Raw genomic sequence first — 26,564 nt, 5'->3', positions numbered from 1 at the left:
AAGAATCGGGTTTTTAAGTAGCCCAGCGGCTCGGCTGAGGTTTTGCGGCCACGGAGGCAAGAGCAAATGGCAGCTGTTCCTCAGTGTCCTTTCAAAGCGGACACAAAAATAAGAGGCGAGGAAATAAGAACAAGGGGGCAGCAGGGCTGTGCAGGCTGCGTTGGCTGCCTGCTATCCTGATATCCTCACTGAGCCCAAGGCCAAAATGCTTTGGAAACGGAAAGGATTTCAGTGTTATCCCACACGCTCAGAAAAATAAAAGTAAGGAGGATCATAAATGGAATTATTGCAGCCCGGGAGCTGCCTGGTCCGGGGGGATGGTAGGGGGGATGCAGCCCGGGCGTGCAGCAGAGCGCATCACCATCTACAGGTGCCTGCAGATATTGCACAGCAGCATTTCGCACGCTGGGACTAACAAAACGGCCCCTGCAGCTCCAAAAACAGCGAGGCCGAAACCTGAACACCCCTTGCAACAACTGAAACAGAACTAAAAATCGTGCATTTAAGAAATGAATTAAAAATAAAACTTGCTGTAGCCACAGCAAAATAAACTGCTGTCAGCCTTTCTAAAAACTCGTTGAGGTACTTCAAGCATTTATACAGATTTATATAAAAATTCCTAGGTAGAACATTCAAACTTTGCCCACCCAGGATAACTGCTCTAGCTGAAAAGGGCTTATTAAAAGGGACAGATGCGGTAAAAAACAGATGGTTAGATGTTACAAAGGAAAAAAAGAAAATTTTGAAGGATAAACTGACTGTCCAACACTGCACCAGCTCATGGCATAACTCCTAGGATGTCAGCCCTGCCCAAGTGTAGCACACAGTCAGAGCCAGAAGGAAAAACAGTTCTTTAGGAGGGCCAGGCACAAGATTCCCAGAGAAGCTGTGGCTGCCCCAGCCCTGGAAGTGTCCAAGGCCAGGTTGGATGGGCCTTGGAGCAACCTGGTCTGGTGGAAGATGTCCCTGCCCATGGCACGGGCTTGGAACGGGGTGATCCTTAAGGTCCCTTCCAACCCCAGTGATTGTGGGAATCTCTGAAGGGGGATAGGAAGCACGTGGGTTTTTCCCTTGCTCAGCTGAAACCCAAAGTGCAGTTTGCTGATCTTGAGGTGAGGCTGGCAGCAGAGGCAGCTGCAGGGACCTGCACAGCCCTAGAGCTGATGGGAGGGTGCTCAGCTTGTCACTCACAGCTGGGTATTCCAGGCAGTCGGTCCTGGTGAGCAGCAAGCTCCCGATTAAGGCTCCACCACCTCAGCTCAGCTCAGCTGCCATCTGAAGAGAAAACAGCGCCACAAGAAACGGTTATGCCTGGCTCATTGCAAACCCCAATGCAGCTTGGGACAAGCAAACACTCAGAGGGAACCTCACAATCCAGAATTTCATTTACAGGCTCTCCAGGGAAATGCCATGCACCCATCTTTTAGTTTTTTCCCCATTTCCATACAGCAATTTCTTCTGCACATCCATCTCTGCACTCTGACAGAAGGCAGGGGGAGAAGAGCCTCTCTCCAGAGCTCAGTTGTGGATTAGATCACTAAATAAAAGAAAGATCTAGAATAAAGGGTATGAGAGGAGTCCTTTCCCCTCCTTCCTTGTTCCCCCACTAAGTCCTATCTATCTCCAGTCTCTTAAAAATACTGAGATTCTACAAAGAACCAATCACTTGGGATATATGAACTAAGGACTTCTTTTCCTAATTTTTAGATTCAATTAAAAAAACTGTAGGGAAAGGATTTGAGGACTTCAGGGAAAGTGCTTCTTTTCAACCCCCCTTTGGTTCTCCATTGGCTCAAAGTTGTTTGTGTTCATTCTTTTGTAAAAGTACACTCATTACATAATCAGAAACACTACAGTCTCCCAGTTATACAAATTCTCACTCTGTTACTATGGCGAACCACTCCAAAAATACAGAGCAGCAGCACAACAAAGTGCTTGGAACAACAGCTCTCAACTGCCAGTTTCTGCCTGTCAGAACCTAAAAGCATCTGTAGCTGTTGAACTGTTCATACACAAGCAAGAAGCCTGTCCTGCTCCCTGAGCAATTGGCTCCTCAAAAATAGAGATGGAGGAAAGGAAAAGTCACTGTCAGCACACAATGCTGGAAACAAAAAAAAACCCAGCACATCCTCCCCCAGAAAACCCTCAAAATAAACCCCAGAAAGCAGTTCTTACCGAATTCAACAATGCTGAAATCTCAAGTTTCAGTGTGAAACTCTAGTTTAAAGAAAAACAGGTTTCACAGCACCAGTTGATGCTACAGAGCAGGTCAAGGATCCCTGAATTCAGAAGTACCTCACCTCCTGCCTCTGAAACACTCCCTGTTGGGGCATTAAGAAAAACTCCTCTGCAGCCCGAGTAAAGCTCTGCTCTTGGGGAAGCAGTGCCCTGCCCATCCCAATAAAGCTCAGCAAAGGCAGCCACGAGCACCTGCCAGCTCTACAGACAACCCTCACAGCCCAGTATTCATCCCTGGCTCCTGGAACCAGCTCCAGGGGCACTGCCAAGGGCTCAGCCCACGTGCCCAGCAGATGCAAGGCCATGGGATGCATGGGCAGAAGACCACCTCAGTCTAGGTGTGTTTTATTTCTGCATCCCTTTGGGACACTCTTCTTTCCCTACCAACAAGGCTCTGGCAAACAAGCTGTGTTTTTTGGATATACATGACTGGAGTAAATGCCATTGACAACCATCAGCAGAGGAGTAACTGGGAGACAGCAGCAGCAAAACACTTCTCACATTCAGCCCACCACATGTTGGAACTCAGACAGACAGGGGAGGGAGAGAGAGACTTAGGCAATCCGTCAATGTTGCTTTATTAAAATCTTTATTCACACAATGTTGCTTTATGTGGGATCTGACCCCGGGGGATAGGAGTAGAAAGTCATGATTGCATTCTGTTTGCTTATTAGCAACTCCATTTGTGCAGCAGCTCCCAGGAGCCTCCTCTGGCACACCCGAGAGGGGGGTCTGTTTCCAGCATCCTGCTCCAGCTGCTGCACTAAATAAATTACCTTCTTAATAAATTAGTACTTTTGAGTTGAAGTTTGTTTGGCAAGACACACTCCAGTTCATCAGCTGCTGGAAGGAGAGCTGACTCGAGTGCCTCCTCCCCCTGATGGCTGACTTGGGAAGGAGGAGGTAAATAGCAGATGGCTGATGAGGCTCTTTAATTAGTTCTTGATTTCTGTGCTTCCAGTGCTCTGATATCATTGATAGCCACGACACAACCAGTGTGTAACATCTGGGGCCAGTGGGTGACACGTGCACAGTGAACAAGAATCAGAGGGTGTCTGGAAAACCTCCTCCACAGAGCACCTGCCTTGCAAACAATGTTATTTTTCAGAGATTCAAGCAGAGCCTGCTGGCACGTGGATGCTGCTCCTTATTTCCTTTGCAATGGTTACAGTTTAAAATCTCTCAGCGTTCTGTGTTCAAGCAAAACAACCATCACTGCCTAAAGGGCAGAAACTGTCACAAGGCCAAAACCAGATCTTCCTGATTTTGGTTTAAGAGAGGAATTTATTTTTCTTTCCTGCTGCAGAACACCAACCTCCAGTAGTGTTTACAGCAACCAGAAGCATCAATATCACAAATAAAAAAATCAATCCCAAAAAACACCCATTTCTTGCTTCCTTCTACTGATAATGCTGGACTTCATGCCCTTTGTCCACAAGTAAACCAAAATAAACCAATACCCTGCTTTAAATCTTTGACATTTATACTGGGAAAAAACTCATCCCCAGGTTCCATCTAACAGCAAAAGCTTTAGCTTAGAGCAATATGTAAGTCCTCAACACTAATTTAATTTCAAAGACTGAAAGACCTTTCTTTGAGCCCATTATTAAATGAAATGTAAATATCAAGAATGATCATAGAGAAATCAAAAATTAAATTTTGGTAGATCCCTCCCAAAATATTAAGAGCTCATGTTTAAGCTCAAAGAGAAGAATATGCTTTTAGAAATGCTGCAAGCCACCAATCATGTGCTTCACTATGTCCTCTTTGGGTAAATCATCTGAAATTTCCAGGGAAACAGCTTGAACCAGCACCTGCTCCTGCCCCACAGGCACCACCCCAAGTGCGTTCTGTTACCAGGTGATAGAGGCACGAGCTTCACAGTGTCCTCACAGCTGGCTGTGTGTCACCATCCTCACTAAGAACTCCAGTAAATAACTCCAGATCCCATCCCATCATCTCATTGCTCTATGCCATCTGTGATTGTGGCCAAGTCCAGAGAGCCACAAGAATAACACAGAATTCAATCCCAGGTAAACAGTCACATTCTACTTTCAAGATGCTCTGCTCATGCAATGAGAAAAAGACTTCAGCAAAATAAACCAATGCCTGCATTTTTCAGATAAACTCTCTCCCTGACACCTCCAGGATCAGGTGTGGCCAAGGTGCAAGAACAGGAAACAGCTCTTCACCTGCCTGCCACACTGCAGTCAGAGAAATCCTGACAGGAAGATCAAGGCAAAGGGCTCAAACTGACATTTTGGTGCTCTTGCTCTCAAGTTCAGTAACCTGCAATCACTTGGGGAAGGGAGCTCCTTCCTTACGTTAAGGACCATGCTGGCTGAACACTGATGCACAGCTGTTCAATTTGGAAACAGTGATGGAGCTGCTTCTCTTCTGGAGACACGAAATGAGACCTGCCCCAAGGTGATCAGCTCCACAACACACTCAGCACAGGCTGCAGTGCTGAAGGACAACTGGACTAGCACGAGATGAGTGCTGCAAGCCTGCCCTGAAAAGCCAACTTTTCTCTATCTATGGCAAAACCATCAGTGAGGACTCCTGGATGACCATCCCAGGCAGAACATCGCAGTGGGGGTTGCAGGAAGCAACTGGGGAAGACAGAAAACCTCCTGGAAGTAGTCACAGCTTCTGAGCTCAGCCACAGCCAAACCAGGTGAACGTGAAACCCCAACACTGGTGTCCCCAGAACAGCAGTGCTGAGCTGTGGTCACAAGGAGCAGCAGAAAGCTCTCTCAACTGAGATGAAGAAGACAGACCACAGCTCAGGGATGTCTGCACACCTCAGGTTACTGCTGGTGACTGGGGAAGTCCAGCAAACACCTCTTCCCCCAGTCCCACATGCCCCGAGGCTCCACAGCACTCAGGGCTCACACTAAAGCAGCTTGACCTCACTACACACAACTGCTTCCAAGGACAGATTCTGTCCTCCTCAGCTACGAGAATGAACATTTAGTTATAATGGACACAGGACTGCAAGGATATTTTCTCTACTCAGACCTTGCCAGATTAATTTAAAAAAAAGAGGGACAAGACACATGGAAAATTACTATAACCCCTTAATTATCAAGTGCTGTATAACCACCCTGTCCTCTCCTAAATCTCCAACCCTGTGGATAAACCTTTGACAGGACTTCAGGAAAAACACTGAAGCATTATCACATATGAGGCAGCCCCCTTTCCCAGCCTTTTATCAAGGAAAAGCCAAGTGAGCAGCAGAAGTCCCCTTTCCCACCCCTCAGACAATCAGAAGAACATCCCACCCCGGGGGGGTGGCACAACTCTTCAGTCCAATAGTTATTTTATTCACCCCTGCTCGTTCTCTAGAGAAGCAGTAAAATGCCCAACCAGCTCAGAGCTGATTGTGTACAACCCTGAATGAACAAACTCGCCAGAGTAAAGGGGGAAGAGAAGGGGAGGGGACTGTTCTGTTCATCTCCGTGGGTCCCCTCCAGATGCAGTCCTCAAAGGAGTTGTGTGCTCCACACTCTGCACCAGCACCCGGAGCCGTGTTGATCCAGCGCGATGCCCACTGCCGGCAATGGACACGCCACCACGGGGGCCGAGCCATCCCAGGCCTCCTTCCCACCTCGCTGCTGCCAGCCCGAGGAAAAAGCCAGTGTCACCTCCCTTCCTCTGGCTCGGGAGCTTTCCTGTTCCTGTCAGTCCATCTTGGCCACAGCCCTTCTGAACTGATTGTGCTGTTTTTCTATCGCGTTTTTGTTTGTTTGTTTTTAAAAAAAGGAGTTTCGTCTCGTGTTCCGCTACGATTACAAGTGAGACAGAGTCATCCTGTCTTCCACCAGCACAACATCTGGCCCAAACTGGTCTGTGCACTGCTTCACTGTAGCCAGGATGCTGAGGAGCCGCTGCTCCAGGGCATCCAGGTGAGGGGTGGAGAGCACAGGTGAGATGGGGTCGTGCGACATGGCAGTTTTTAAGGCAGACTTCAGCACTCCGTTCTTCAGGTAATTCAGCCTGTTCCAGGTAGAAACCCGGATGCTGCAAAAGAAACAAACACACATCACCACACCAGGGTCCTGCTGCATCCCGCTGGGAATACCGGCTCATCAAGAATGGAGACTCAGTGCAGAAGTGGGTTTGGGATGGCAGGGTCCAGGTGGAACTGCATCCCAGACAGGATCTAATGAAATCTGAAAATTAAAGGTGATGAAGAATCCATCTGGTGTGACATAACTCTGATGTTACACAGGAACACTTCCAGCTGAGAGCACAGAAGGTCTTCAGTCCTGCAGCCTCCCAGATGCAGTTTGGAAGGGAAAGAAAAGGAAGGAAAATCAACAAATTCAAACAAAAGTCACCTCAGGAAGAGCATCACTGACCAGTAATGAATCACAAAGGACAAAAGGCAGTTGACCAAACTTCCAAGAAAGAGCACACAGCAGTGACCTTTCCTCTTCACTGGCCACTGAGCTTGTTTGTGTCAGCCCATCTCAACTCTCATGTTCTGAGAAGTCTCTTGGGATTCTCCCCCAAACCTTTCAGGGCCAAATCTTTAGCATCCCTGGTCTAAACTCTTGGATTTGATGGCTTCCAATAAAACCAGCAAAATAAGAAAGTGTTGTAACAAACCTATAGCTAAAACAATTACGCAAATTAATTATCATACGGTATTTGCCCAGCACCAGAAAGAAGGAAAATCTGAAAAGCAGGAAATTGCAAAGTCTCTTACAGAGATAAACTTCTCTGGTTGCATTTGGGGGAATCAAGATGACAAAGACTCCAGAAGAATCTCAGTAAAGCATGAAATTAAACATACATTTAAAATTAATGTAGGAAAACGAAAGAATTTAAAAATTCTTTAACTGTTCTCCATTTGACTTTTAAAAGGATCTTGCAGAACACAGGCCAGGTGTACTGCAGCATGCAGGGAGCTGTGCCTAGTGCAAGCAAGATGAGAGCTCAGGCTTTCTGCAAAGGTCCCAGGTTTCAAAGGTCCCAGAGAATTTGGAAGACAGAACCTTTCAATGACAAGCTTCACAGACAAGCTCCATTTGGAAGGCTTGAAGGAGTTCATGTTGAAGTAAAAGAGTCAGGAAATTGATATCTCAGTATTTTTCTTCCTGGAAATTTTCATAGAATCCCAGAATGGCTTGGACTGGAGGGGACCTTAAAGAACATCTCATTCCACTCCCCCTGCCATCGGCAGGGACACACTCCACTAGATCAGGCTGTTCCAGGCCCTGTCCTACCTGGCCTTGGACATTTCCAGGGATGGGGCAGCCACAGCTTCTGTGGGCAACTTGTCCCAGGGCCTCCACAGAGGGAAGAATTTCTTCCCAATATCCCATCTAACCCTCTCCTCTGTCAGTGTGAAGCCATTCTCCCTTGTCCTGTCACTGCAGGCCCTTGTCCCAAGTCCCTCTCCAGCTCTCTTGAGGCCGCTTTAGACACTGGAAGGGGCTCTGAGGTCTCCTCAGAGGAGGAGAGGGGCTCTGAGGTCTCCTCAGGGCCTTCTCTTCTCCAGGTTGAACACCTCAGCTCTCTCAGGCTATTCCAGAGGACAAGTACTCCAGCCCTTGGAACATCTATTTCCTAATGAGAAGTAGCAATGGCCTGGTAAGAGACTGGACACAGAACAGAAATCAGAAAGTCACAGCCTCTGAAAAGAGAACCACAGCTCAAAGGCCAAAGCAGAAACAAAACTCTGCAAATAAAGAACACATTTTACTTGAGAGAAGCCCCCTGAGCAGGGCTGCAGTTTCCTTTAGAAACCATGTTTGAAATGATTGAATTGCCATCCTTCACTACTGCCAGGGAGACCTCAAGCTGGGATGTGAAGGCTGATTTGTCAGGAGCTGGATGGGACAGCTGCAGATGCAAAGTGCCTGTCACACTGACGGTGGATAGAGCTGAACCAGTGACCTGGAGGTGAGAATGCTTTCTGCAGCCAACCCTCTGCCTTCATGAAAATGGATTCCTCAGCTCCTTGGGTAGTGCCCATCCATCAAACAGACAATATCTCAAAAAGTACAGCACTGTGGACCCGAGCAAACCTTTCCAGGTTGCCAGAAGACTCCCAAGTTAATGATACTGCAAACCTAAGGACAGGGATTCCATCAGTAAAGTGACCAGCACCCCTGTGTTTCACTTACATGCAGCACTGATAGAGAGGAGCCAGGATGCTTCTTTCATCCAGGGCAGGGTTTCCAAAGCTGAAAAGCAAAATGAAAACCAAGTGAACCAGCTGAACTCCTAAAGTTGTTCTCAACATAAAGGGTTTTGTAAAGAATTCAGAGAAATCAATACTAGGCAATTTCATGCTCCAAGAGATCAAATCATTTAAATTAAAATATAAACAGGCCATGACCAGTCACAGATATAACTTTCATCAGCATCAGCTAAGCAGGTAAACAGAAGCAGCACAGTATACCCAGTTCTTTATCAGACCAAGGCACCTGAGAAAGGCATTTTAGAGGAGTTCAGAAATGATGCAGGGGTAAGGAATAACTACTATTCTGGGCATGCAGAGTGGGAGCTTTGCCTGTCTAACACAGCTGGGCAGGGAAGGAACCTAACAGCAGCAACAGTTCACTAACAAGGTGATCAACTTAAACATTTCAAGCCAAAAGGCTTCCATAGTATTTCAAGCTTCATCCAAACACATGCTGGATTTACTTTTCATAGTTTCATCTTCTTCATAATACTGTTTTCAACTAAGAACTTTCCCTTCAATAAACATAAGTTGCTGTAGGGGCCTGGCTTATGCTGCCCAAATAATTCTGTTATTTGTAGCTTTAAAACTCAATAAACACCCAGGGAAGTGGTCATGGCACCAAGGAGCATCTGCTCTTACTCACATGGTTTAGTTTTAGGTCGCCCTGTAAGAAACAAGGATTTGAGGTCAATGATCCTTATGGGTCCCTTCCAAGTTGAGATCTGCCATGGTTTATAAAAAACTGTCCCCGACCCATTATTTCAAAGGATCTGGTCCTTCACAGAAAGGAAACTCACTGCCACTGCACATGGAGTGCCCACCAGAAAAATAAATAATCCAGAATTTCTGGACTAAATTATGAGAAAGGCAAGTTGATGACCTTTATGTTTTTAAGAAAAATTAATCAAATTGTTATTATTTAAATAAGGCTGTGTCTTCAATATGATTTTTAACCTAAACTGTAGTGGACAATATACAAAAAAACTATAGCAAGACAGAAGAACTCACATTTAAAAACATTTTAAAAATATTTTTGTTCAGGTAAGAGTTAATGTCCACATTTAGAATATCATCATTTTTGTGTTTGGTATCACTTTGACCTCCATTCTAAACTTTTAACCTTTCAAAGCCAGAGTAGGCATATCCAGAATGCCAAATTATTCAGAATCACATTTTAGAAAGATCTGCTTTTATCGCAGCACTCACTTATACTGACTGGTGATAAATAAAAAAGCCAAAGTTTTCAATCTTCCATTAATTAAAAGCCTAAAAGGAAAGGGCATTTCTGGGGATAGGAGGAGAGACTTGAGCAAACCTTTGAAAGTTGCTTTGGGAAATACTGTGTTATTGGGGAGTTTCTGTAGCTTGAGTAGAACTTTGCCAAGACAGAAGAGTATCTAGAGCACAGAGCAGAATCACAGAGTCCTAAAATGGTTTGGATTGGAAGAGTTGGGTTAAAGCTCATCTTGTTCCATCCCCCTGCCGTGGGCAAGGACACCTCTTACTAGACCAGGGTGCTCCAAGCCCTGTCCAACCTGACCCTGGACACTTCCAGGGATCATGGGGCAGCCAGAGCTTCTCTGGGCGCCCTGTGCCAGGGCCTGCCCACCCTCACAGGGAAGAATTTCTTCCTAATATCTGATCTAAACCCACTTTCTTTCAGTTTGAATCCATTCCCCCTTGTCCTGTCAGCACCACAGCCTTTGAAGGACCCTAAGATTTGGTGAGTAATTTCTGATAAAAAGGAGAGACTCTTACAAAAGATACTAAAGAATAAATTAGAGAGAGAGAGAGAAAACAGAGAGCAACAGAGCAGATAAATGTGTGCCCTTGCGCTCAGCACTGCCAGGCCAGCAGGACTGTGCCCAGGCTCACCTTTTGGCGTTGTCCAGCAGGATGAGCATGCTGGCTCCCTCATCATCCTGGAAGCTCTCGTAGTGGTGCCGGTCGGCGTTGCCGATCAGGTAGTCAAAGATGGCCGTGTCGATGATGTCCAGCAGGCGCGGGCCCGAGTCGTACGGCGACGTTTTCTTCACGGCGTCGCAGTAGCTCTCGTCATACTCCCACCTGCAGCCGCGGGGGAACCAAGCAGCCCTTCAGGGAACTGCCCCTGCACAGCAACAGCAGCTACAGCTGCCCTGAGACACCTCTGAGTGCACCAAGAAAGGGGAGCAGCCCAGGCTAGACCAAGAAGGAAGAGCTGGACAAGTGTTTATGAGAAGAGTAAAGCCTGCATTAACATCCCAGCCTATGGAGCAAGCTGTCATTTCAGTTCAAAGACACACAAAGATCACCTTCCTATGGAAAACAGAGTCAGAGTTTGCTTCTTCACAACTCCACAGGGGCTGGGCTATGTTATGGGAAGATCACTGCCATGCCTTGCCTCTCTCAACTTCCCAAGGAACACTTCAGTACTGTGTGTGTTCCCATTGCCTTCAGCTGTTTCCATCTGGCTCTCCAGCCATCCCCTTCCTTTTTTCTTTTTAATGCAAATATCCTCATCGTGGTGAGTGATGAGCTCCTCTGCCCCCAGGAGAAGGGCTTCACAGTGGTCACTCTCCCTCACTCACAGCTGTCTCTTTCCTCCCCTCTTCCTTTGTAGAGTATCTCACCATCTTCTCCACTGACATGATTTCAAGCTTCCCTCTTATCTCCTTCTCCTTGTAATCTCGTAACATGAATGTCATGTCTCAATTCTCCAAAGCTAGGATTTTAAATTTCCTCATTTTCTTCTTTACAGCTTTCAAAGCTATTCAACACCACCCCCAAAACAGCCAAATCTCTGGTGTATACCCTTTCCATCTGTCAACCTAAATAGCAAGGACATCTTCCATGTAAGGACTGAAACAATCCTTCACAAAATAGCAGTAAATTGGAAATGCCTTAAACCATCTGTGATTTGGAAACAGAGATGGAAGAAACACAAGCTGGAGAGACTTGCTGACATGCTCAAAACTGCAGATAGTCATAAAAGTAGGAAGATCAGAATTTAATGACCACAACTGCCACATATCCCACTTCATCTTCTAGTGATCTGGAACTAGAGATCCCAATATCCCACCTTTCTTCCAGGTATCCAAATCAGAGAGCTTAAAAATTTATCTTCTCAATGTTCTTAATAACAGATCACCAATGTCCTCAAATGCTGTGCCCAAATCCCCCCAGGAAGAGGGATCTTTGCACCAAGGTCCAGCCCACACTCAAGGTGTAGCACAAATCCACACAGCAACAGTCTCAGAACCTCTTTTCCTTGTTCTGGGTACATTTCTTATGCTGCATCCCACTCTCCCTCAAGTGTTTCTTTTTCTCTCCTTTTACTTCAGAGCAGTATTTAATCTCCTTGCCACAAGTTTTCAGATATAATATGCTCTCTCTCCTTTTCCATGCAGCCTTTCAAGAGAGACTTTCATCCAACACTCATTTCTGATAATTTATATTGTATTAGCACAGGCCTTGGAAGGTCAGGGATTTTGTCTATTACACCTCCATTAAAAATTACATACACTAATGTGCCTGTGTGAATTATGTTCAAAAGGTCAACTCAAAACAGCAACTAGAGCAGGAAAAAATTCTTACGGAGTTGTTTTTTCACAATTACCAGGCACAGAAAAAGGAGAGCATGACACCAAGAACCTTTAATTCTGATCTCTCAAAGTGAAATGCGCAGCATGACACGGTGAAAAACACCAGAACCTTGTAACCTCATCTGAAGGAGGCAAGTGTGAGTTTAAATACACCAAATATCAAATCAGCACAGGAATCAAGGTGGGTAAGCAGGCAGGGTGTGATGAAAAGGAGCCTCTCAACAGGAGGAACACCTCCAAGAAATTCATCCCGTTCATCACCGCAATGTACCATGTACTGAACACAGCTGATTTTGACCTGCTGGGAAAGAAAAAACACCTGCTGCTCAGAATTCAATCTGTGCATTTTATACCCTAAAACAATTCAAAAGAGCCTTTGGATGAGATTCTTTCTGAGAACAATCACATCATTGGAAATCAATGGATACTTTAGATAAAGGACTGAAAATCTCTTCTAATCACTTTCAAGACAGATTTGGAAAAATTTACTAAGCTCAAACCTATTTGTTCTGATCATGGCAAAAACATCTCCACCTGAGGAACTCAGATGTGTTACATCTATTGTAGAAAGCTGCTTAAAGAAGGACAAATGTGGGATTTAGCATTCTTTACATGCTCAGCATGATCACTACATACTGATGGCATTCAAAGCAAAAGACTTTCCAGGGTGTGTTGATGTGGCACAGCCTGATTTTTTGGTAACAGGGGAAGGCCACAGGTTTGGCTTCTGTGAGAAGCTGCTGGAAGCTTCCACCACGTCTGACAGAGTCAATCTCTGATGGCCAGCAGAGGAAACATGACAAGTGACTCCCCAGGACAGAACCTAGATGGGACTGACCTCTGGACACTGTGGGATCTTGCAACAATCTTTGAATTGGTGGAAGCTGACAATGGTACCTACAAGCAGCACTTTTTCTTCTAGTTGGAGAAGAGGAGGAAGTGAGGACATGTGAGGGAAAACAACATGGGGAAAAGAAAGAAGGGGAGGAGGAGGTGCTCCAGGTGTAGGAGCCAAGATTGCTCCGCAGGTCGTGGTGAGGACCATGGTGTAACAAAATGTCCCCCTGTAATGCATGAAGTCCATGGGGGATGCAGAGATCCACACACAGCCCATGGGAAAAGTGCTCATGGCTGAGTGGGTGGATACCAGAGAAAGCTGTGAGAGACCTGAAGAGAGAAAGAGGGCCCCTGCTTCCAGAGAAAGAGAGGGCTTGCTTGCTCTCTCCTTGCTCCCAGACTGGAGCAGCCTATCCTTAAAAGACTGCACCCCATGGACAAGTGACCCACACCACAACAGTTTTAGGACAACTGCTTGACTATGGGAGGGACCCCATGGCAAAGCAGAGAAAAGACTCCTCTCCCTGAGTGAACAGGAAAAGATCTCCAACAATGAACTGACCAAAACTCCCATGCCCTGTCTTCCTGTGCTGTTGGTGGGAAGGAAGCAGGGGTTGGGGGGAAAAAGGTGTTTTCAAGGCTTATTTTACTTTTCATTATCTTTCTCTGACTCTGTTAATAATAAATTTACTTTACACCTTTAAATTTGGACCTGTTTTGCCCTTAGAGTGTTTTTTTTTCTCCTAGTCATTATCTCAACTCATGAGCCCTTTGTTAATTTTCTTCCCTCTCCTCTGCCCAACTGTATCAGAAGAGGGTAAATGAACAACTTTCGTGAGTGTCTGGTGTTTGGCCAGTGTCAAACCACGACACAGGGCCTAGCTTAAGCTAAACCAGTTCCACAACTCTGAAAACGAACTACAAGGGTCATGAAATCAGGTATGGCACAGTGTTGCCATATTTCAGGGGCCACAGCATCAACACAAGGTCCAGTGGCACAGGAGGAGAATCTTAGCTTGCCCACAGACAAGACTTTCAGAGCTTGGAGTGACTGCATTGTGGAGTTCTGTTCCAGCCAAGACACAGGAAAAGGACAGTGGAAAGCAATGAAAATTTTTTTTCTTCCTCATTTCAATTTAAATTTTATTCTGGACTTCTTGGCTTCTACTGTTGTGTTAAGAAAGCTGTCGACACAACTGTAGGTTTTGAAAGCCCTCAGAGCTCTTTCATTAACCACTGCATTTGCCAGGGTCATTTTAGTGCAAATGGTCATCTGTAAGGAATAACACTGCCACCTTCTCATACCTGGCAAGTTTGCCCTCCCGGTAAGTCCTGCCCCAGGGGTGCCGGTGCTTCTGGAGGGGCCAAACATCTGGCAGCCACAGGGTCACTGAGCCCTCCATGATGTCCCCATCTGCACAGGCTGGCTCTGTCTCCCGACAATAGTAGCATTTCCCATAGAAGCAAGTGTTATTGCCTTAAAAAGAAAAATTAAGAGGTATCAAACCAAGAGGTATTAATCCAAGGAATTCAACTGAAATTCAGGAGGATGTTGTTGCAGCAGAGGCTTCCCTATGACAGGATTTCACTGCACTTGTCTTCGTGGGTCCTGTCTCTGAGAGGGAGGCTCAGAAGAGGTTACACAGACATCCATTCATTCAGAGCAATTAAAGAATAATATGAAAAGGAGAGAGCAATGATATTTTCTAATGACTTTATCACTTTGAGAATTAATACATCAGACTCTCAACAAGTTTTTTGTGATCCTTTCCTAGCCAAGGACCCTGACTTTGCAAAGTTAACACTGCTTGTTCACATTTCATACTTCATGTGCCAGATTTCCCACTTACTTGAAAAAGCTGACCAAAAAGAGATAAGTGAAAAGAGACACATCAGAACTCAAAAGAATTTGGTGCCCTGAGACCTGCCACATGTCTCAGCTACCTGAGCTGACTTGGTAGAGGAGACAGAAACAAGTATCATTCTCACATGATCTAGGAATGCAGATCTGTTAAAGGTTCATCAGTGTCTTCTGACAAGAGAGGATCAACAAAATGCTGCAGCCTTTAGTCCAGTTAACACTGACGCATCCTGTAGCATCAACTAATCTAGAGCAGCCTGCATTAGTAGTTTTAGTTTAACCTTTTCTATCTTCCTCTTCTTAACCCACCTTCACTTGTTCCTCACCAAGTTAAATCCAGTTCCATGCTCACAGATGTTCTTCCAAAATATTCTTCAGCTATGTCTCACTTGGTTGGGATTACCCTCTGTCCTTTCTTCCTTCAGTTCTAGATCCAATATCCTCCCCAGAGCAGGCTCAGCTCTCCAAATGCCATGTTTTTCCCCTTCCACCCTCACACATCCCCGACTCTCAGCCCTCCGTCCAGACCCTGTGCTCCCAGTATCCTGCCAGACAACCTGAGGATGTCACAGATCATCACCAACACAGAGCTTGCAGACCACATCTCTTATTTGTATGGAAAGCCTGCAAGTCTCTCTTCCCATCCAGGGACTGCAGCAGGTCCAGCAAGAGACAGAATTCCTTGAGATTCTAGCTGTAACTCCAGTAAACCTGCACTGAGTATGAATGAATTCTCTCTTCTTCAAAACCTCAGAAACTTGGCCAAATTTGGCCTGACAAAAGATCATAGCCTCCTCCACAGATCCACCCATTTCTTTAGTTCCTGCTTTGTAGAGCAGCAGTTCCAAGGAATCTAAGGAGGAGCGATGAACACTTCTGGAGCCTGACTTCTCAAGTCAGCAGTGCTGCTAGCAAACAGCTTGGTTATCTTGGCTGAAATTGGAAAATGTAAAGCCTGCCTGAGGCAGGAACCCCACGTGAATGCCAGGAGGGGCTGATGAGGCTGAGCTGAAACTTTCATCTGGAAGTTGCACCTTGTAAGTGGCAGTGTCAGGCAGCAGGTGAGACTGCCAGCAGGGCTGCTAACAGGAACGTTACCAGCAGTAAGGAACAATCATCTCTGGAGCCTTCTGATTAGGAAAGGAAACAAACAAACAAAAGAGTGATAATTGGATGGTTTATGAAAGCCTCAGGGAGTTAAGGCTGCAGCATAAGTAATTTCTTGGTGCTTAATGACCACCTGATAGGAGTTCACATTAATAGCTTCTATTATGTGTCCTTCACAGCATTATTACTGTAAACAACACAGGGAAGTTCTGCCATTGGTTGTAAATGCTCTGCAGGCTCTGATGCAGCACAAAAGACATCTAATACCAACCAGTGTGTCAGCTCTAAAAATTATCCCAAATCACCACTCTCTTCACATTAAATACAACTTTATTCTTTTCTTTTCAGGTCTAATCACAGACTTTTCTAACCATTTTTGACAGCAGAGAGAAAATTCTTACTCAAAAAATAAAAATCCCATCTGTAACAGCAGCATGAGGGAACACTACTTGAAGAAAACCAAGTCCTCCTCCCCCTCCAAACGGGGTTATCCAAAATGCCTCCTGGCACAGAAAGAGCTTCCTGCATCATGGTTAACTGCTCTATAGCTGTGTCAGGCTCCCACGGCTCTTTTTTCCCATTAAGCATTTTTCCTTCCCTGAGTCCATGGAATGCACTCACCCACGGTCATGAAGGTGCCCAGGAGCTGCTCCGTGGCCACTGGCTTGATCTCCGTGCGCAGATTCACAAACCTGCCAACCACCAGCGGGGCGCGGCGGAAACCCAGGATTCTGGTGTGGGGTGAAAAAACACAACCTGAGAATCTGCAACAAGTTCAAAATTAAAACAAAAACCCCTCACAGTCTCTGTCAGAGATGATAGAGATCGAAGAGTAAAGCTGAAGCCCTGAAGCAACTTCCTCTCTTCTCTGAGGCAAAGTAAGGAAACTCATTTTTCTCCTGTGCCTGGATGTTAAACTTTATAGGACATCAGTGACACTCCTTTACTAAAGCATTTGCAGCAGAGCAACAGAGGATGCACCATGCTCCAACTCTGAGAACTCAGACCTCACAGCAGAAATATCCATCATGTGTCTGAAGCAGGCTGAAGCAATAAAACCATATGGCCCGTGGGCTGGTCACCTGGAAAGATCATTTCTAGTTTGTGGGAACCACTGTCTATTAAAATGATATGCTTAAGCCCAATTCAATCACACTTGAAAGCAACCAATCCAAGAGTTGTTTTTTTTGGCTCAAGGACGGAGAAGGGAAGAGATAATGGTAGAATAAAAGTGAATGCCTGAGAAGTGCCTGGAAAAACAGAGGTGGGAAGAACAACCACAAAACTTGCAGTTACAAGATCCAGGTTCCACTCCCATGCCTGCCACAGCCTTTGCACCGTGACCACAAATGACTAGGGTGTTTGTAATGGAATTTTAGAAGTGCTTAAAGAAGTACAAAGATCAAAGGAGTGTCAGCCCCAACTCTCTTAATGCACTTTTGACACCCTTTGGATGGTCTTTGCATCTCAGAAAAAGATCCTGAAAAGGTATTCCTGAAGAATAAAGAGGTGCAGAGCCACAGAGAAAGACCAGAGAAAAAAGAGCACAAAGTCATGACCAAATGGACAGCAAAGAAGAGTTAAGTGAGATTTGGACATTTGAAAGAGGCTTTGATGAATGTTCAATCAGTACTTTTTCAGGGAGCCTGAAGCCTGTATGCTCCTTGAAAGCACAAATGGACTGATATCTGGCTACATTATCTTTTTATCTTCTTAATATACCCTGATTTTGGCCCACCAGCAAAGCTGGCTGTAGCAGCAACGGATGTTACTCAACTAGTTATCATCCTAGATATTCTAATTCTTCCTAGAATTACTGATTTCTACTGCCTGTGCAATGAGTTCCACAAGTGAATCAGGACTAACAAACATCTCTGCCACCACCTATGAGTTTGGTCACAGTGATAAGGCTCTTATCTATGTACTGAGAAACCTCAGTTTCAGTTTAACCATTCTATCCTTTGTTACATTTGTCCCTCCTTATTCCTTTTCTCAAGATTTTATGTGTTTTCACCTCCAAATCCTCCTATGAGGAAACAGAGACTGTGCTCCTTTATGTTATGTGAAATTGCAGCTCTAACAGCATTTCATAACTATTGACATTCAGTGTCTGGTGTTTTCTGTCCCATTCTTTGAACATCCTATCATTTTCATTTTCTCCTGTAATTGCTCCTCCAGCACAGGTCCACAAAACCACCTGGGTACCCCAGGCATAATTAGTACATGAATAACTGGATTTCCTCTAGGATGCACTGATTCATATTTACTCTAGACTAAATTGTTAGTCTAGACATTAGTCTTGACTTTTTAAGCGAACTGGACGTGAACTTAGCACATATATTTAATATTTCAGACTCTTCCACAGCATTTGGCTAAGCTCTTTCTCCCCTGTAATATTAGCTAGAGTGGTTTCAGGGCTCATTCTCCTTTCCAAACTTTTCCCAAGTATCTAAAATGTTACACTCTTGAACAGATCTCAAAACGAAGTTTCACAGAATTAGCTAATTCTTATTTTGGCTTCAATGTGGTAAACTGGCAGGTCAGAGGCAGCTCCCACCTGAGGTGCATTCTTCAAAGAGCCCCTTTTTTTCTGGTGCTTTCCAAAGACAATAAAACCAGATAAAGCAGTAATTCCATACCTATCCAAGTGGAAGGCTGCCACTTCTGCGTTGTGTCTGTCGTAGCCAGCGTAGGGTTCTCCTTCCACTATATAATCCCTGGCATATCTGGAATTGAAATGAGTGAAATGAAGTGAGTCTATGTAAAATCCCTGTCAATTCTGCTGTTCAGAGGAACAATTTAATAATAGCTAAAGAGTGTCTGGGTCACTTTGCAAGTGACTGCCAATGGGAGAGTGAAAAAACATCAATGAGATTAAAGTGTCCAGACTGTTGAAGTGGTAAATAAGGAGGAAAGGTCAGTGATGTACAGTGGTCTCCAGAGCTTGGGAAGCAGCTCACATTCCAACTAATACATTTTAATCCAACTATAGGCCAAGTCACATCTTAAAACAAAGAGCACAGACCCTGCTATGGAACAGGGGGCTATTTATCCTGAAAAGCAGCAATTCCACAGGTGATTTTGGGGTTAGAAAGAATTGTACATTAACAATTCTCAAATCTAATCTTATATCACGGGAGAGAGGGCAAATGCAGTCTTTAGTAGACAGAAAATCAACAAGCATGAACCTGAGGACAATAGTGGGTATAAACAGAGCCTTTATTCTGGCAGAGAAAAGACATGATGAGCAGCAAAAAAATAGAAATTAGGCACTCATTGCAACAACAATGGTGCATTTTGGTGAAGTGCAAGGCTTTTGCTCCCCTTTTTATCTTTCAGCAGATGGTACTTAGTCAAGGCAAACACCAATTTCTCAGTTGCCTGACGTGTGGATCAGTGTAGATACTGCTTAGCAGCACACTGCAGCTGAGTGTGAAATACCACGATACCAAGCAAAGGGTGAAATGCAACATGTTTTCAAATAAAAGAAGGCCAAATCAGGTTACCTATTTTCTTACTTCCATCTATGTATCAAATTGTGCAGACTGGATTATTTCCAGCAGGATATGTGTTCAAGCAGTAGCAATGACAGTGTAAGAGGAGGCACAGAGCTGGGCCTCAATGTTTTAGCCCTGCTCAGGGAGGATGTGAGGTGAGAATACAGTCAACTTCCCCAGCCTGAGCAGATGCTCCAGCTTCTCTGCAAGAAAGCTCAAAAGACAATTCACTAGTGCAGGATTGCTGCCAAATGGGAGCTTTCACCAAACCAGCATCTTCTGTCACATATACCACCAGATGTGATGACAGCAAGTATTATTAGTTAGTAAATAAGGCTGAATTTCAAGTAAATTTGAAGTGAGACAGCTAATCCTCAGAACAAGCCCCCTTTGGTATGTACTTACAGGTGGCTTTTGGAAACATGGTCACATTTTGAAAGCTGCAGAGCTAAAATTTATTAGTAAATCCTGACCAAACTCTTTGTTTCCATGCACAGTAGGCATGTAGTCCTTTCCAGAGCAAAAGTAATGAGGGAATTCCTTCTTCCCCTGTGGTTAAGTTTGCTCAGAACTGTCTTTAGCAGTAACTTTGACAGAGCTTTCAGGTCCAAAGCTGGTTAAATAGACTCTTGCAGCACCAGAACAGGACTCTGCCCACAAGCCTGGCTATTCAGCAGTCACAAACAAAACATGGGTCTCCCAGGATGGCCAAGGCCACCCCCTCTAGTGCTCCTATAAACATTCCCAGCTGCACATGTCCTTGCTGGAGCTCAGTGCCTGTGTTTGCCTGCACAGACAGGGCATTACAGAATGCAGTTTAATTCTCAGTGACACCCTTGACTGCAGTCCCTGACACAGAAAGCTCTATGGGAATGCTGTGAATCCCCAGTTCTTTCACTGGAGGAGATGCCTCTTGTACCACCAGGACTCCATGTGCAAGGCTCATGCTGTCTGGGCCTGCAGGGGAGCTCCAGCCAGGGCAGGAACTGGCCATACAGAGATTTTTTTCTCATTTTCTAATCATAGAATCACAGACTGGTTTGGGTGGAAAAACATTTCGTTCCAATTCTGCTGCTGGGCAGGGACACTTTCCACTAGACCAGGCTGTTCCAAGCCCTGTCCAACCTGGCCTTTGAACACTTCCAGGGATCTTCTGGACGACCTGTACCAGGGCTTCACCACCCTCACAGGGAAGAATTTCTTCCCACTATCCTATCTATTCCTGCCCTCTGTCAGTGTGAAGCCATTCCCCTTGGTCTTTTCACTGCAGACCCTTGTTCCAAGTCCCTCTCCATCTCCCTTGAGCCCCTTTATGCACAGGAAGGGGCTCTAAAGTCCTCCTGGAGCCTTCTTTTTTCCAAGTGAACAGCCCTAGCTCTCTCAACCTGTCTCCAAGCAGAGGTGCTCCAACCCTCAGAACATCTTTGTGGCCTCTGCACTCGCTCATTAACAGGACAGGAAACCTTAATACCTGCTTAACCCAAAATCTTATTCTGTGATGACACTTCTCATTTGCAGTGAAATCTCCTGAAACACACCCGGCCTTACTTTTTAACATCTTTCTTCTCCTCTTCCCCAAAGACAAACAGTTCAAAAAGCTTTACAGCCAAGACTCTTCAGAAGCATTCAATCATGTCAGTTTTTTTCTGAGGATCGTTGTAAACTGAGGTCATACCAAGGAAGTATCAATACCCTCCATTCTCCAGTACTCACTGTGGCAGACAGGAGGCTCAGGGGCCCTCACTCTGACCTACCCAAACTATTTTTACAGCCTACATTCAACTACACCAGACACGAATATGTACTTTTAAGACCACTGCCAAGTTTCCTTCCTTCCCTGTTCCTAAACTGCACCCTCTCCTTACAGTCTGACACAACAAGGAGGTAAAGTTTGTGTCCAAACTGCCAGAAGCTGCACTTCCACAGTCAGGGAGATATGGCACAGAAACATCAGGTGTAACAAACATCCCCTCAGGACTGAACACAGTGATTATTCTTTCAATCTAAAGACAGGCTGTATCAAGACTGTATAGCCTGAGAGATAGCTAATGTTACTAGAGCACCAACAAGGTTCTATTCTGTCTCCAAAATAACAGGATGTCTTTCCACTTTCAGAAAAATTCATAACTTAAACATTAATGAGACAACATGTGTCGTCATATATGCATATATGTAACAGGAATTTTTATACTATCATCTCTTTCTTACAAAAGTTTTGTACCTTTTCGGTATTTTCTAGTGAGCAGCTCCTCTGAGCACACCCTCTCTCACACACCAGGCAACCGACTGACTCCAGTTCCCTTCCTACTTCGGAGCATGTTCTCTTGACAAGCCAACCCGCTCTTTTATAGCTCCTGTGGTTCTCATCAGTTACAGCTGTGGCCTGTTGAAGTTAGGCCTTCTCCTCATGTTTGATGATTGGCCCAGCTGCAGCTCCTTAGGGGTAAGATTACTTTCTATACCATCTCCAGTCTATCCCCCCACAAACATGGAGAAAAAATTATATATAAATGAAGTAGTAATTAACGCAGACATTGAAAGCAGTATTTACCTCTTGGGCTTGAAGACGACCTTCTGTCCTCCTTCAAGTATCAGCAAAGCTTTCAGCTGCGTCCCTTTGTAGCCCACATCAGCTTTGATGATCTTCTTGGTGGTCATGGCGTGCATGACGGCGCCCAGCTCGGGGGTGTCCTCGGGGTACACCTCGCGGGGCACCACCCACTGCGCGGCGATCTCCCAGGGCGACTGCAGCGTGTGCTCCAGGCGCGGGTCCAGCGCCACGCGCAGCCCCGCCAGCATCCGCTGGAACGCGCGCTGGTCCTCCCGGTTGGCAGCCGAGGTGTCCAGGTTGTCGATGAGGAAAACCTTGGTGAAAATGAAGATGACGAGGAGGATGGCCAACAGCACAACTCGCTGCTTCAGCTTCATGGTGCCTTTCAGCCCTTCTCCCCTGACCCTTTCTTCCAAGCGTTACGGGAAGTCTGTTGGAGATCAGGGTGAGGAAGGGGATGTTAGTTGATGGATTTCATGCATAACTTGCATCGTAAAAGATGTCTCAGCACTGAAGCATCTCCTGGTACCCCTAAAAATAAACAAAACACAAACTTACAATCCCGCAGATCCCACCAAACTCAAAATCAAGTTTATGCTTGGAACGTAAGCCTGCATTAGTGGAAACCTGTGTCCTAAAGCCCTAGCACTTCCGTTAAAACACACCGGGTTTGCTGCCTTCCTGCAGCCTTTCTGTGATCTGCACGGAAGGGGAAACTGCCAGATAGCATCTCTGCACAGCTGAAATCACAGCAGCTGCAACCACCACGGGCAAGACTTTTGCAGGGAACTGCAGTTTAATGCGATTGCTCCAATTTCACATGCACTCTTCCACTAGTGCGAGATGCCATGATTGCTGGTGTCCTAAAGACCTAACCCTCAGAAAAGCTCCCAGGTAGATTTTAACACAGCCTACAACATTGAGAACAGCTGCACAACCCTCTTTCTTGAAGGTACGAGACATCCGGACAGAATAGACTTAATTATTTTATGCCTTTCATTTGCTGCCACTATAATTTACTCAGCTTTTTTTTCATTCTTAAAAAAATATGAGCTGGGGTGGGGGATGACATCTTCCTCACAGTTAACTTAGTTCCTTCTGCGCTCAACTGTAAAACACATAACCACAGAAAATACACAAAGTGTCTGCAATCTCAACCAGATTAACTAGAAAAAATATCCCAGACCACGTGCCTGTTCTCACATCCTCACCTACAACAGTTAAAACCACATCTGTTTCTACATTTACAGTGGGCTCCAAGACACATCTGGCCCCTCGAGAAGCCTTGGCCAGGGCAGTGTTTGCACGTAAGAGAATGCACCATCAACTGCATTGAGTTATAAAGACAGTTAAAATACCTTCCCAGCATTAGCTGAATTCAGTCAAAAGCCAAATGGAAAGGGGACATGAGGCACACCTCTGAGGGGCACTGAGAGCCAGTAGGAATTTCTCCTCACCAGCCACACTGATCATGCAAACTGTCACCACGACATTTTTATAAAAATCCTTTTGCTAGGATTTTCTTTTCTTGAGAAGCTGAGAGGGCTTCAGGAATAAATGAAAATAATTGTTATTTGCTGCTGTAGAATGCAACAAGTGCTTCCTCAATTAGTTGGTGTGGGATGTTTCTACTTGATGACCAATCAAGGAGGCAGCAGCTCTTGGACTCTCTGAGAATCACAAACCTTTATTATACATTCCTTTCTATTCCTATCTCGCCTTCTAATGCATCTTTCTCTCTGTTCTTTTTAGTATAGTTATAGTGTAGTTTTTTTAAATATCATATATATCATAATATAATAAACCAACCTTCTAAAACATAGAATCAAGATTTCTCCTTCTCTTCATCATTATCCTAGCTACCCTGAAGACCACAACAGCACCCCCCAAAGAGCACCCTGAGCCGGGGGAGGGCTGACACAGAAAAGCCTTCTCATGCCATTTAACAATAAGTGTATAAATCAGCCATAATTAATCATGGCACTGGACAAAATGAGCTGTCACAGGCTGCTTTACCAGCAGCAACCACAGGACAGCCAGGCCGTGCCTGGCGAGGCACACACAGGCCACAGCCATCAGCGCAGAGTCAGGCTGGCACGGTGTAAGAGCGTTAGGATAAAAGGACATGCTAGCCCACAGAGGAGTCCAGAGCACCCAGAACAAATCCACATGAGGTCTAGAGCAGACCCACCCAGCCACACGGCTCTCCCACATCCCTGCTAGCACTCACAGCAGGACAGAGACCCTGGCAACGGCAGAGGGTAGAAACCTATGGGATGCTTCAAACTAGAACCACGGTCTCCTGTTAACAGCGTGATACTGATTTTAATCTGCTGGAAAATAAGTGCTTGAGCTCATACTGAAAGAGAACAAATCACATGTTTATATGGAAATTAGAGCGTATTATTATTCTTCATCTAGTTCTGTTTTGGCAGCCTGTTCTTCTCCAGACAGCACTGCCACCTGCACATTACCCACTGCAAGCACGAGAATGTGAAGCACAGACAAGGAAGATGCACCTGACCCAAAAGCTCTCATTGCTGCAGATGCAGCCTCACCCAGGAAGAGATCCTTAAATAATAATCACATTATTCTTGAACTTAAGCATTCAAGCAAAGCGGATTGGTTGCACCTGCAGCCTCTCATTTTAACTGCGTAATTCACCTCTTTAAAACTACTAATTCTGAATCATTTTGAGCACTGCTTCCATTCATTTTTAAAATCCATTAGTTTGTAAGGAGTTAGGCAGAAGAACAGAGGTCATTTCGGAGCAGTTACTCCTCGCAGTGGGATATGTGTATGTGTGCACACACATTTAAAGAAAGCCTCCCAGCGCAGTGCTGGCTGACTAAAGCACTGAAGCACAGGCAGGATGTTCCACACCTCTGGAGCTCAAGATGAGCACTCACCTTTCTACACTGATTTCCAGGAATGCTGACTTTCTCTAGAGATATTCTTCCTGGGACTCGGAGGGAGAATACAACCACAGTCACTTAAATTAAAGGTAATTTACCTAGTTTATCTTTTGTGATGGCTTTGAAACTAATTTCGGCTGAAGCCCTCCAATGAGGTAAATACACAGAATTTACAAAAATAAATAAAATTCAATATTCAACTATTTGCTGGTGAGTTGGCTCTCACTTTTTAGTGACATCTGAGGACATGAGTCATCAGCTGCTTTCCTCCAACAAACACCAAAGCACCCCCGAGGTTGCCATGCAATCAATTTCCCAGTGCTCCACGCACAGCCTGCACTTTGCTCCTTGGTGCCAACATTACACTCTCTGCTCTACAAGCCAAGGGAATTGAATCCTTTTATGAACAAGTTTACCATGGACAGCGAGAACTTGAGTTCACTGTTCTAAATTGAAGATGGCAAGGGTGACAGCGTCAAGGCAATGTAAGAAAATGTTTATGCCGTTTTGGAAGAAAGTAATTTGAAAAAGACAAGTCTTTGGCAAAGTCTTGAATTGGAAAGGAAGATTATGAGAACTCCAGAAGTGTAAAGCTGGCCCTGAAGTGAGGTCAGAGATGAGAAAAGTGAAATAACAATACACCACCAAAATTTTAAAAAGGAAAAAATAAGGTGAGCGTGGGCAGAACTCTGGAATGAACAGCAAAAGGGTCTTGGACAATGACAAAAGTAAACCCAGCCCAAAAGAGAAACAGCCAGAAATAAACAGCCCTAGCAGCTTTTTAATGCTGTAGTCAACTGCAAGGTTTGCATAAGAAATGTTTCTTGTTTTTCACTACCTCTTTGGGAAATCTCCTGATCAATTCTCTCTCTTATTACAACCAGGTCTGTATTCTCAGCAAGTAGGAGTCTTCCAACTCAATATACAAACGACAGCATCTCCTCAGTATCATGGTGGGGTCACTGTGCACACAAACACACGAATTAAAGCATGTCTTCTGGCATTAAATACCAACATCAGACCACTTCACTCCCAGCTCAAAAAACAACACAAAATTTGCCTGTCAAAAAAATTACAGCTACTATAAGCAGTCTACAAAGTTACCAGAAAAATCCCACCAGACATTTTTTATTTGAGTCACAAAATCAATGGCGTGCCTCATATCACAATCTTATTTTTATATCATAAAGCTTTTTAGCTATGTCAAAAATACTTGTGTGTACAATTTGCCAGGATTTCATTACGGTCCAAGTCACAAATCAGGTCTGGGGGCAGGCAAAGGTTTAGTTTGGCAGCATAAGTACACAAAAAATCATAGCTCAAACAGACACTGATGTGAAATGGATATGGTGGAAGGAGAGTCTAATTCCTGTTTAATGCATGGGGTTTTTCTTATATACACTATACCTTTTGGGATCACCTATCAAAAGGCCTTTAGAAGTTCTCCAGTAAATCCTGGAAAACGCCTTGAAGAAACATCGTATACAGTAGTGACATTTTCCTCTTCCCAAAACATCCTTCAGTCTCACCAGATCAGTCTTCCTTCCCATCCTCCTCTCCCTGGCCAGCTCCATGGTGGCTCATGCCTCCCTCCTCTGTGTGAGCCTTGTTATTCCAGTTTCCACAGGGAGGCTCCCACAGACCTTTCCCTGGATTTCTCAGACTCATTCTGTCACTTCCACTCTCTGCATGCTGCCTGCCTTGTGTACAAGTTTAGTCATCTAGTGCTCAAGGCTTCCCACGTATTTACTTGTCTGCTGTTTCTCCATCTCCTT

At 45.0% G+C, this 26,564-nt stretch overlaps 1 protein-coding gene across 2 annotated transcripts; it reads right to left on the bottom strand.

Annotated features, from left to right (window-relative positions):
* Window positions 1-8: 8 nt before the first annotated feature.
* FAM20B (FAM20B glycosaminoglycan xylosylkinase) lies at window positions 9-22,271 on the bottom strand. Of its 2 annotated transcripts, none has more exons than XM_038144411.1 (7): window positions 21,875-22,271; window positions 18,466-18,552; window positions 16,448-16,557; window positions 14,164-14,335; window positions 10,313-10,504; window positions 8,376-8,435; window positions 9-1,275 (listed from the first exon to the last, which is right to left on the bottom strand). In XM_038144411.1, the coding sequence occupies exons 1-7, from the start codon at window positions 22,249-22,251 to the stop codon at window positions 1,260-1,262; spliced, it is 1,014 nt and encodes a 337-aa protein (XP_038000339.1). In that variant the 5' UTR covers window positions 22,252-22,271; the 3' UTR covers window positions 9-1,259. The 2 variants fall into 2 exon arrangements, with proteins under 2 accessions (XP_038000339.1, XP_038000338.1); XM_038144410.1 differs by lacking the exon at window positions 9-1,275 and adding an exon at window positions 2,811-6,261.
* Window positions 22,272-26,564: the final 4,293 nt, after the last annotated feature.

This window comes from Motacilla alba, chromosome 8, assembly GCF_015832195.1.
Source record: "Motacilla alba alba isolate MOTALB_02 chromosome 8, Motacilla_alba_V1.0_pri, whole genome shotgun sequence".
Classification (NCBI taxonomy): domain Eukaryota; kingdom Metazoa; phylum Chordata; class Aves; order Passeriformes; family Motacillidae; genus Motacilla; species Motacilla alba.
Note: the sequence above shows the minus strand (reverse complement) of the source record. Positions and strands in the feature narration are given on the sequence as shown.